We start from the raw sequence: 12,375 nt of genomic DNA on the forward strand, positions 1-12,375 counted from the left end.
TCACATACTGATATTCTCTAAAAAGTGAATGACACATAGGAAAGTGTGCAGATTAAATGTAAACTGTGTTATTGAGGAGTTTGCAGAGGGCAGAGGAGAGGTGTGGAGAGGCTAGCTCCACTGGAGGTTTCGGCCAACATCAGGGCAGCGGGCAGGGAAGCGGTGAGGTCAGGAGGAGGAGGTGGGATGTGGGACCTGCCTGTCAACACCATCCTCCCCTCCTGATGGGCTGGTAGTCAGCAGTTCACCCCGCTGCGGAACACTCACTGCAGCTGTTTCTTACAGGAGACAGGCTCAGCATCTTGCCCTAAAGCCTCATCTAGTTATAGAATAAGACAGTCGGGAAGTGCCAGGCCTGTGGCAAAATGGGGCTTGCCTGCTTCAGACTTTCAAATTTAACCCACTCCCACCCCTGTAAAAACCCTGAGCCTCCGCAGAAAGAATACTTGTTTGGTCTAGATTCCAGCCCCAGGCCATTCCCAGGACATAACCCTGCACTTACATCACTTTATTCTGAGAAATTATTTGGGGATCGCTCCTGAATCAACTCAGGAAGAAAGTCTTTCTTTATGAGATTAGAATCTAATATTCAATCAAATCTAATGTTGTTTTTGATGTACTCATTGAATTTCAGTATCTACACTTCAGTCAATCAAACCTGCTCTTCCAGTGCAGCTGCACAGACTGCACCAGCTTTGTTACCTGGAAGAGTTATCTTAGATTTTTTTTCCCCCAAAGGCTTTTGTTTTCATTGAGACTGAGGGAGGCCTCTTGCCAAAATACCTGGAACTCAGACAAAGGCTGGACCCTCCCCCCAGCAAGATGCCAGCCCGTGCCTCACGGGTAGTGCCCTGGGCAGCGATGCTGGGCAGGGAGGGCAGAAACGAGCCCACTGGCGTTCTAATCAACAGGGTCCTGATCGTTAGTCATCTGGAACTTGGGACTTGGGATTCTCTGTGTCTGCGCATGTAAGCAATGATGCCTACGTGAGTCTGGAAGATGACATCAAGCTATGTCGATGCTGAGAGGATGGCTCCAGTGTCCCTTAGACAGTTCTTGGTGTCTAAGACGGGTTGGTGAGATGAGGGGCCGCAAGCGCCCTGCAGGGCAGGCGTCACTGAGCTGAGCACCCTGCCCGGCCTCAGCAACCTTCTCAGTTCACTGGTTAATGACAGCACCCACTTGCAGTTGCACAGTTCTCTGTGCTTGTCCGGGCATGCCCATGTCTGTGTCTCACTGGTCCTCGCCTTGCCGTGGGAGGCACGCTGAAGGCGTCTGGCCCTGCTGTACAGTCAGGGCGCCTGGCCCCATGGAGGCAGCGGCCGGAGACAGTTCCTGCAGCAGACCCCTGGTTCCTTCACTTCTCTCCTCTGGGACGTCCTGTAACAACCACACAGCCCTCCTTCCCAGATGGTTTGGTTTTTAATGTTTCCTTTTCTATTCCAAATGCCTTCTGCTTTGCAACTTACTTGAAACTGCAGGATCATGTTATTCCTCATGTTCTACCCTGCGCCTTAGAGCTTTACACAGCACTGGCTTTGGGTGTGTGTTTGTTTTCCTTCTCTCAGTTAAGAATTAAAAGCAGTTTTACTTTGAGAAAGCTCTTATGAAAAGTCCTGGGAAACCATGCCTGGGAGGGGCCGGTGGGGCGAATGGCTTCAGTACAAAGCTTGTGTCAAGGCGCCTTCATGGGCAATGAGGCTGAGTGCTTGGCCAGCTGTGGGCCTGGGGGAGCTTTGGGGAGTTTGAGCATTGACTGCTGTGCACAGTAGTTTGTCAGAGTTCAAGTCATTGTATGTACTGAGACACGCTACAGCCATGATGCCTAAGGGAAGGAAGCCACACCCAAAAGAACATTCAATAGTCCCCCCCTTATCCAAGGTTTCAGTTACCTGAGGTCGACTGCAGTCAGAAAATAGGTGAGTACAGTGCAGTAAGATACTTTGAGAGAGAGAGAGACCACTTCACATAACTTTTGTTACAGTCTATTGTTATAATTGTTCTATTTTGTTAATATTGTTAATTTTTTACTGTGTCTAATTTGTAGCTTACACTTTGTCATAGATATGCATGTATAGGAAGAAACAATATATATAGGGTTCGGTACTGGGGGGGAGTGGTTCAGGCATCCGCTGGGGGTCTTGGAACATATCCGCTGTGGATAAGGGTGGCTACTGTATAATTTGTTTATCTGAAACTCCAGGAAAGACAAAGCAAGTCTGTGTGGCAGAAAGCGGGTCATTGTGAGGAGTTGGAGGGAAGCACGGATTGACTGGGGAGGGGCAGGGGCTTTTTGGGGAAATGGAAACAGTCTAGATTTTTATCATGGTAGTAATTACAGGAATGTACACAGTTTTCAAATCTCATAGATCTGTGCATTTTAAATGGATGCTTGAAAATGTATATCTCAATAAGGAGTTTAAGAAATGTGTAACGAGAGAAGGAAATACTTGCACAGTTCTCTATTTTTCTTCTTGTCTTCAAAGCTTTATAACATCCCAAAATGTGCTTGCAACTTCGATCATTCTCATTTTTGTTGTTACTGTACTTTTTGTTTTTTTGGTTTTTTTTTCTCTAGCAAACCAAACTCAGAAAACACTTCTTAAATGCAAGGGCATTGACTTTAAACCAGTTGGTTACATAAGAACAAACAATGCAAACATATTAATTTGTTCCTTCTTGCTGAAAATGTTAGGCAGAGATATGCTTTTCGCCATGACTCATGCAACATTTTTATGCTTACGTAAACGCACATGCGCATTGGTCCGGTTCTGATTTTTAATGGGGTTGTTTTAAGGATGTGCTACCTTTTCTCCCTACTGATTGGGTTTGGCTTCATCACTTGTTTTCCATGTTGATAAAAGGCAGCTCTTCATACTTACCTCCCTTCCTAGGGGCACATGGGGAACTAATGAGCCGTTTCTGAGCCTTCCTCCTTCTGGCGAAGGCAGGCATGGTGTAAACATGTGCACAGATGTCCTCAGGCCTTGTCTCTGACTCCTCTCTTCTTGCCCTCCCAGACTCCAGAGCCAGGTGCGCACCTGCCAGGTGAAGGTGAGATTGAAGATAACCAGCTCCCCACATCCCCTGCAGAACAAGTGGAGCAGGGATGGAGCCAGCAAACAGACCGCGATGATTCTGAAACGCTGTCCCAGCAGAGTGAAAGTGGATCAGACACAAAAACTGACCCCTTTGAAAGTGCCTCCGACACAGAGTCCTTGTCTGGGGACCTCCCGAGGGGAGTCTTCCACCCTCTAAGAGGTACTCCCGTAGATATAGAAGCGCCTTGGGAATACCCTGATGTCTCAGCAACTGGACCCCCTCAGGAGCAGCATTTGACCAGTGTTTCTGGGCTTCATGCAAAGGAAGAACTCGATTTGTCCCCTGGCTTAAAGGATGACTCTTGCAAAAATGGGTGGCGAGCCTTTGCCACAGTTGCTGGAGAACAGGAGGCAGGACACCTCTGGGACTGCGCGACCAGCCTGGAGCGAGAGTCTTTGCTGGCAGGGGTTCCCCGACACACAAGGTGCTGCTTACAGAGGGCCACAGACGGCAGCGGTCCCGAGCCAGTACAGGGGGTGGCTGTTCAAGACCTCAGAGGGCTCTCCGGTGTTTCTCTTCAGAAATCCAGGTCTGAGAGCTATCTGGGCATCCCAGTGGTCTGGCCCTTCCTTCTCTGGTGCTGTGAACTGGGTCAGAGTTGGCCACATATCCACAACAGGGCCAGGGCACCGGTGCTACCTAGCAGAGGCCCACTGGACAGCACAGCCCCTCTGGGGACCAGGACAAACAAGGAAAGTACTCTAGGCCCTGCAGGGGACACAGAATTGCTCTGGTCCCAGCCCCACTCAGACGTCCCCTGCCGGCCTCCTTTGAGGACATCTTGCCTCCTACGAACCAAGCGTCACCATAGTGCCCCAGAAACTACTGGTGACAAGAACAGGGCATCCCCCAGACTCACCTGTGGGCACATGAGGGCACTGGTCAGGGCCCATTCCATAGCAGGGTTTTCATCAGAGTGCCCCGAGGATCCCGTGGGACAGAATGTTGTGAAGTCTGGGACGCATGTGAAGGAAGGGGCCGAAAATGAACAAGATCCAAGAACACAAAACACCCTTTCCCTTGCACCCACCCAGCTGTCTGGCCCAATTCCTGCTTTTCAGAGTGGGGCTCCCCATCTGCAGGGTCCCTGCAAGCCTGGTGGGTTTCGCTTGCAAGGGGCCTCTCAGGACACTCCCTCTGCAGGTCTCCTGGGGGAAAACCAGTTAAGACAGGATTCCAGGTCATGTCTGGTGGCTTCATGCCTCACCTCAGAGTTAGTGAAGCTCAGTGCGGAGGAAGTGCCTGAGCCCGCTGAGTGCAAGTCAGAGCGAAGCCCAGAAAGCAGAACCCAGGAACCCCAAGGCACCCAACTCGCACCAAGAGCTGCTGCTGAGAGAGACACACAGAAGCACCTCTGGGGCATTTCTGTCCAGGCAGGAAACCAAACCAGTAATTACACATCAAAGTATGTGCTCAGCGAGGAAAGCAAGTCACCTACCAGGGCCAAGTTCCCACGGCAGCCTAACAGTGAGGGGACCCAGGTGTGGAGTGGAGACTTGATGGGCTGCTTGGAAGTGAGTGACAGTTCAGATGCCCCTGAGACCACCCAGAAATCAAGCGCAATAGACGCTTCAAAGGCAGCTGAAGAAGCCATGGTTCTAGACCCCAACTACAGGGAACAGGCTTTGCAAGGTCTTTCAGAATTCAAGGCAGCCACGGTGTCTCACTGCGGCCCTGGGGCTGAGGAGGGTGAACAGGGGCCTGGGGGTGCCGGGGGCCGGCAGCTGGAGCCCAAAGCAGGCGGCGAGGCCTCGAGGGGCAGGGGCGCCCTCATCATTGTAGCCGTGGAGCAGAAAGGTCTTCAGGCCACCAGGAGCAATGCGGGGCCTGTTCCAGAAACACTGCCCCGTGACTTTCCTGAGAAAAGACCGGAATCTCCCCTGAGCACTGGCGAGACCCCCTGTGAGTCTCCCACTACGGGGAAGACACCAGCCGGTAATGAGTGTGAGTTGCCAGCAGCCCCCATACAGGGAGCTGGCGATGGGGCTCTTCAGCGGGTGGCCCAGGCCACAGAGCTTGGGAGAGTGCTGGTCCCCCGACCTGCTTCGGAAGAGACGCCGAGCACAGAGGAGCCCCCGGGAGAGACACTGCGTGGGGAGAGCCGGAGCTCCGGGCCAGGGGAACGCGGCCCGGAGGAGGCACCTGAAGGCGGTGCTGCAGCAGCCCGGGGCCAGCGCCACCGCGTCCCCACCTCGGAGCCGCCCCAGCCGCCACGCGGGCTCCGCAAGGCCGCGCAGGAGCTTGGGAAGCGCCCGACATTTTCCAAGGTGACCTCCTTCAGGAAGGGCAGGCCCTTGGCCGCTGAGAGCCCAGGAGGGGTCCCGGCCCCGACCACCGAGGGCTGCAGCTGGGGCTCTTCCGGCCCCGAGGGGCTCCCCAGGGAGAATCCGCCTGCTGCGGCCCGCTGGGACGCACCGCCTCTGCACCACGGGGACGCCAGCGCCTGGCCCGAGTTTGCCCCGCAGGCTGCAGGCGACAGGACTGCAGGGCCAGCAGGAGCGGGGCACATGGGGACCTCAGGGGACCTTGGTAGCCGAGGGCCTTCTTCTGAAAGCTGCAATGCAAAGAGACTCAAAACAACGGAGAAAAAGCTCAGGGCAAGGTTGGCCTTGGCTCATAAGACCTTTTCAAACTTTTTTGAGTCAATAGTTTTAGAGAAAGAGAACACCCATGAACATTCCCCAGGTTCTCCCAAGGGCGAGAAGAAGAGCAGGCTGCGCCAGGGTTCCTGGCGGGTGTTTCTGAAAAGCAAAGATGCCGAAAGCCCCAAAAAGCCCGCCCTAGTGAGTCCGCCGCTAGGCGCCGAAATTCTTTCCCCAGCAGAGACTGACAGCCACTGTGAGGAGCGGGCGGAGGACAAAGAGGGCTATGTTTTTAGCGATCACTGGGCACCCCCACTTACCTCCACACCTTTGTCCTCCAGTTTAGTTTCTCCAGAACACAGGAGGAAAAGTGAACCGACCATCAAGTGCACAGCCGCCCAGGAAGGCGGTAGGTACCTACCTTCAGGTATCTTTCCTGAAAAGTCCTGGCTGGCATCCCCCGGCAGCCCTCGGGCCCAGCAGGCTGGAATCGCGCACACCCTGCCTTCCAGCTCTGCCTGCTGCCTGGCATATGAAAACCCCGGGACGCCCTGCAGACCCACGAGCCCCAAGCCCCTGAGTCCCAGGCCTAGTGCTCAGCAGACCGGTCTCCATTACCCCGGGAGGGGTAGCGCCATCTCCATGGTTTCTCTTGGAAGCTACAGCTACGTGGACAGCAGTTCAGGGGACCCTGAAAGACCCAAGATTCCCAAGGGCCGGACCAGTCTCTTGCTTTCTCTGCAGACGCTAAACCAGGATGAGCAGAAGGAAGAGAGCAGGGAAGGAGGCCAGGGTCAGCGTGGCTTGGGCACAGTGCCCTGGCTCAGGGACCTTCCTGGGAGTGAGGTGAGTATCTGAATCGCACCAAGCCTTTCCTGACCTCTTCAGGCAAGAGAAGGAGGGGAGCAGGCGGGAATCTTCCTGAGGGGAGAGGTAAAATAAGAAGGCTAGGCCAAAATTACCCCCGTTACACTCCCAGACCCCACCCCTAGTGAACACAGCAGGTGACCAACTTCTTGAACGTTACCAAGCTAACAAGCCAGAATTGGCATTTCATGATCATTTCGTGTTTTTCTTTAATTTCAAGCCATTTGAATTTTCTTTTGTATGAACTGCCTGCTCCCTGGGCACTGCCCATTTTCTTTTTTCCTTTTTTTTTTGAGATGGAGTCTCACTCTTGTCGCCCAGGCTGGAGTGCAGTCGCTCCATCTCGGCTCACCGCAACCTCTACCTCCCGGGTTCAAGCAATTCTCTGTCTCAGCCTCACGAGTAGCTTGGATTACAGGCATCCGCCACAACGCCCGGCTAATTTTGTTATTTTAGTAGAGACGGGGTTTCACCATGTTGGCCAGGCTGGTCTTGAACTCCTGACCTCGTGATCCACCCGCCTCCGCCGGCACTGGGTCTGTGCAGGCTTTTGTGTTAAACCTAGTCCTTCTCCACTGTGGCATTTAAAAAAATTTCACATGCTGTTTTCTAGTACTTTAATGGCTTCTAGTTTATCATATTTAGAATTTGATCCGGCTGGACTTATTTCATACAAAGACACAGGAATTGTTGGTGCTTCTGAAATGTTTAGTGCAGTAAGATGGTCTCTCCCACAAAGTGACCGCTTCTGTCCGGGATAGGTTAGCAGGGTCAGGCACAGGACGGAGCAGACAAGGGTTGGATTTCTCATCCCAGCTGCCCTTGGAAGGAGAGAGCTTTTCTGGAAATTCCAGAGCGTGCCCTGGAGACTGTGAAAAGTAAAAAGTAAGGCTCCCTTGGCTTCTTTAGACCAAGTGAGGCCGCATCTTCCTCACGCCCAGAGCTGGGGAGCACAGGCCACAGCCGCCCCACGCAGTGGCCTCTGGGGCGCTCCCCTCCGCCTGCAGGCAGATGTCAGCCACACCCGGGCTCACGGGCTGCGCAGCTGGGAGGGCGGCAGAAAAGGTGCTGGCAGAGCGCCTCCAGGCCAGGTGGGCTGCTAAGAGGGGTGGAGCTGGGCGAGAAGGGGTTTCCCAGCAAAGCATCCCACAAGGCTGAGTGGACAGCATACATTGAAATAGGATCACTATCTGCAGGAAATGGCTTCACCTCCTCAGGCCTGTTTGTGTATCTCTAAGCAGTTAAACACTAAAGGGTTTTTTTTGTTGTTGTTTTGGGGGGAGGGTTACTTTTTTTGTTACTATTACTACTGAAGTTTAAAAACAAAGCCAAACAATACAGATGTAGAAAGGAAAAGGCCTCTCCCAAAAACCCTCTAATCCCACTCCATGCAAAGAAACACTGCCCTATACTAAGGTGTCTCATCTTTCATTGTGTTCTCACACAGGGCTTATGGGGCAGTCTGGGGAGAGGGAGTTACACCACGGGGTCAGACATACACATTGCTCTGCATCTTTCTTGCTTCCTTAATACAGCAGGTAAAGCCCTCCAGCGCCTCATATTCATGGCTCTGTTTAGAAGTTGCATAATAGTTCAGAGTATGGCCATGCTGTATTTCCTTTAACGGTTCTTCTACTGATTGGCATTGAGGTAATCTCTAGTTTGGGGTCTTTATAAATAACACTTCAGCAGCACCCTTGAGCATGTGTCCTTAGATATCGATGCTTTTATGTCTGTCGGATATAAAAGTGGGATTGCACAAGGGGTAGGGGTATTTTAATAGCTTTCAGATTACCTCTGAAATGACTGGCAATCAACACTCAACAGCAGTATCTGAGTGCCCATTTCCTCACGCCCCTCCAACTTAGTTGCTTATTGCTCTTTTGTGTTTTTGATCACCTGAAAATACATACAGAACTTGATTTACAAGTAAAAAGACATTTTAGTGTTAGGCAACTCAGAGTTAAATCAAGTAGTCAAAAAAAGATTTTACAGTATTTGAATTAACAAGCCTGATTTAATAGTGGTATAGGCCAGGCGTGGTGGTTCACACCTGTAATTACAGCACTTTGGGAGGCTGAAGTGGGCAGATCACCTGAGGTCAGAAGTTTGAGACCAGCCTGGCCAACATGGTGAAACCTCGTCTCTACTAAAAATATAAAAATTAGCTGGGCCTGGTGGTGGGCGCCTGTAATCCCAGCTACTTGGGAGGCTGAGGCAGGAGAATCACTTGAATCCGGGAGGCAAAGGTTGCAGTCAGCCAAGATCGTGCCAGTGCACTCCAGCCTGGGTGACAGAGTGAGACTCCGTCTCAAAAAAAAAAAAAAGTGATATATACATATATGTCTCTGTGTGTCTATGTATACACACACATGCACACACATACATGGTGCAGAAGCACATAATGGAAGGCAGATATTCCTGGAAGTGGTCCCTGTGCTCATGTTGTGCGTGGGATGGAGCAGGTGCGTTGGGCCTCAGGCACACACCTGAACAGCCTGCTTGGTTTGTTGGGGGTTTTTTGTGTGTGTGCCTTTCTGGTTTTTTTTGTTTTGTTTATTTTGTTTGATTCAGGGTCTTGCTCTGTCTCCTAGGCTGGAATGTGGTGGCGAGATCACGGTTCACTGCAGCCTGGATCTCGCAGGCTCAAGCAATCCTCTTGCCTCAGCCTCCCAAGTTGCTGAGCCCCCAGGCATGCGTCACCCCACCCAGATAATTTTTTAATTTTTTGTAGTGACAGAGTCTCACCTTGTTGCCCCAGTTGGAGCCTGCATGGGTTTTAACAAATAGTAAATGAGATGATGATTATAAAGTATCCAGCAAAGGGCCAGGTGTGAAGCGGGTGCCCAATAAATGTGAGTTCCTATTCCTCTTTCCGTTTCACTCCTTACTGAAGAAGAGGAAGGCCTAGTACACTGCGCATCAGACCACAGACAGAACAGCAGGTACATAGGGAACGGGAAGGGGAAGCAAAGCTCAGAAAGCCTCCCTCTGTCTGGTAGAACCCTGGATGGTGCTGGAATGTGAAACTCCCCTTGGAGAAATGACTGCGCCATCTTGTGGGCATTCCTGGGAGAGCAGGCTCTGATGGTCAGAGTAATTTGCAAGGAATTCAGTCAGTTATTCTCACTTCTTCCCTGCACAACGGTATTAAGGAGCAGCAGTTCTCTTATCCCAATCTTTTAAAACAACCATTCTTAATATTTTGTTGTTTACTTCTAGATTTCTTTCACAAACAGGTTTTATATAGGTAACATGGCTTGTGATAATATCGTGTATAGAAATCTAAATTTTCTGTCATCTTACATCCTGCAGTTTCTTTAAAGCTTTTCAAAGTCAAGAGATAGAGAAGACTTACAGAACAGCATAATACATAAATGTGTAGATATATATTGTCAACACACACCGGATGACCTCCACCAGGTCATGAAACACCACATCCCCCACCCTGCCCCCTTCCTGCCACCTCCCTTCCTCCTCCCTGCCCTACCCACTATGCCCCATCTCATGGTGTTCACTTGCATTTCATTATCATGTTACTACTTTATTACCATGGGTGTGGGGGTGGCCTGTTTTGAGGTTTATAGAAACAAAATCTTACACATTGCTTTAAACTTTACTCAGTCTATTTTGTGTCTGCCTTCCCCTGCTCTAATTAAGAATCATCCTGTGGACCGGGCGCGGTGGCTCACGCCTGTAATCCTAGCACTTTGGGAGGCCCGGGCAGGCGGATCACGAGGTCAGGAGATCTCTCATCATCATGTTGAATTGCTCTGAATCATCATAACACATTGTATTTCTCAGTGAGCTGCTGATGGACTTGGGGGTTGTGCCCAGTTTGGGGCTGCTGTGAACATTTGGGTCAGGGGCCTGCTGCACGTGCATGTATATTTCTGTGGGTTGCATTTTAGGGGTGTCCTTGGGGGATGCATATCTTTAGTCTTACTAAATACTGTCAAATTATTTTTCCAAAGTGATTGCATCAAATTACACTCTCATTAGGAGTATCCTTTGCTCTCTGTTCTCATTCACATTTGGTCGATACTGTCAGCCTTTTTAATTTTAGCCATTCTGCTAGGTGTGTAGCAGTATCTCACTGTGATTTTAGTTTTCATTTTCCTGATGTCTGAACACGCTAAGGAGCTTTTGTTTTTGTTTTTTGAGACCAAGTCCCCCTGTGTCACCCAGGCTGGAGTGCAGTGGTGCAATCTCAGCTCACTGCAACCTCTGCCTCCCGGGTTCAAGCAATTCTCCTGCCTCAGCCTCCCGAGTAGCTGGGACTATAGGCGCTTGCCACCACGCTCAGCTAATTTTTGTATTTTTAGTAGAGATGGGGTTTCACCATGTTGGCCAGGCTGGTCTCGAACTCCTGAGGTCAAGTGATCCACCTGCCTTGGCCTCCCACAGTGCTGGGATTACAGGCATGAGCCACTGCACCTGGTCTAAGGAACTTTTTATGTGCTTTTTGACACTCTAGATACCCTTGTCAAACTAAAATAATCAAAAAGGTCAGAATCTAGTTTAAAAAGAGTTTATTCAGGCCAGGTGCAGTGGCTCAAGCCTGTAATCCCAGCACTTTGGGAGGCTAAGGCAGGAGAATCACCTGAGGTTAGGAGTTCAGACCAGCCTGACCAACATGGAGAAACCCTGTCTCTACTAAAAAATACAAAAATTAGCTGGGCATGGTGGCGCATGCCTGTAATCCCAGCTACTTGGGAGGCTGAGGCAGGAGAATCGCTTGAACCTGGGAGGTGGAGGTTGTGGTGAGCTGAGATTGCACCATTGCACTGCAGCCTGGGCAACAAGAGTGAAACTCTGTCTCAAAAAAAAAAAAAGAGTTTATTCAGCACAGAAGTTGAGGACTGCAGCCCAGGACACACTTCCAAGTTGCCTTGGAGAGTGCTCCAGAGAACAAAAGAGAGGCTCACATTTTTTAAAGAAAAAAAGGAGGAATCAGGAGAGGGAGTGAGTACAAATGTTGTTTATCAGGAATTCTCACTGGTGTATGGAAGTAACACTGGCTGGTGATTGGCTATACCTTGTTGAACTATAAGGTATGTGGCATTTTATGGCTACTCAGAGTGAGTTAGTTTAGAGTCCACATAGCAAGTGGCTCCAAGAGGTAGCTATTTAGCTGAGGGGGAGTGAGATATTACATCTTAAATGCCTTTTGGGTTTGGGCCTGATAATTTTAAGGGCTCATATTCCTCAGATATTTTTTTTTTTCTCACTCTCTTGTGGGACATGTCTCTCCTAGTCTGTTGTCCATTTGTTTTGGGATTGTCTTTCTCTTACTGATTCTGGATGGAATTGCATTGTTGGTAAATGTGCCACAAATATTTCCCATTTTGTGTGGCTTGTCTTTTTTTTTTTTTTTTTTTTTGAGATGGAGTCTTGCTCTGTCACCCAGGCTGGAGTGCAGTGGCATGATCTTGGCTCACTGCAACGTCCGCTTCCTGGGTTCAAGCAATTCTCCCACCTCAGCCTCCCAAGTAGCTGGGACTACAGGCATGAGCCACGATACCCAGCTAATTTTCGTATTTTTAGTAGAGACGGGTTTCGCCATATTGGCCAGGGTGGTCTCAAACTCATGAGCTCAAGAGATCCACCCACCTCAGCCTCCCAAAGTGCTGGGATTACAGGCGTGAGCCATCGCGCCTGGCCATAATGATATCTTTTGATGAACAGAAATTCTCAATTTTAATGTTGTCAAGTGTATCCATCTTTTCTCTACCCCGAGGTCATGAAGAGAATCCCTTAAATTACCTTCTTAAAAACTTTCACGGCCTTGCTTATTGCATGTAGGTCTCTGAGATGCCTATAA

General features: G+C 50.2%; 1 protein-coding gene across 5 annotated transcripts in view; it reads left to right on the forward strand.

Annotated features, from left to right (window-relative positions):
* Window positions 1-12,375, forward strand: part of ARHGEF4 (Rho guanine nucleotide exchange factor 4) — a 204,590-nt gene that overhangs the window by 75,014 nt on the left and 117,201 nt on the right. For 4 of the 5 annotated variants that reach the window (XM_030801452.1, XM_012497811.2, XM_030801453.1 and 1 more), the window contains exon 2: window positions 3,021-6,530. In XM_030801452.1, coding sequence (XP_030657312.1) covers window positions 3,021-6,530 — 3,510 coding nt within the window. The remainder of the gene's footprint in view (window positions 1-3,020; window positions 6,531-12,375) is intronic. The other variant, XM_003281756.4, reaches the window with a different exon arrangement.

Source organism: Nomascus leucogenys, chromosome 20, assembly GCF_006542625.1.
Source record: "Nomascus leucogenys isolate Asia chromosome 20, Asia_NLE_v1, whole genome shotgun sequence".
NCBI classification, from domain to species: Eukaryota; Metazoa; Chordata; class Mammalia; order Primates; family Hylobatidae; genus Nomascus; species Nomascus leucogenys.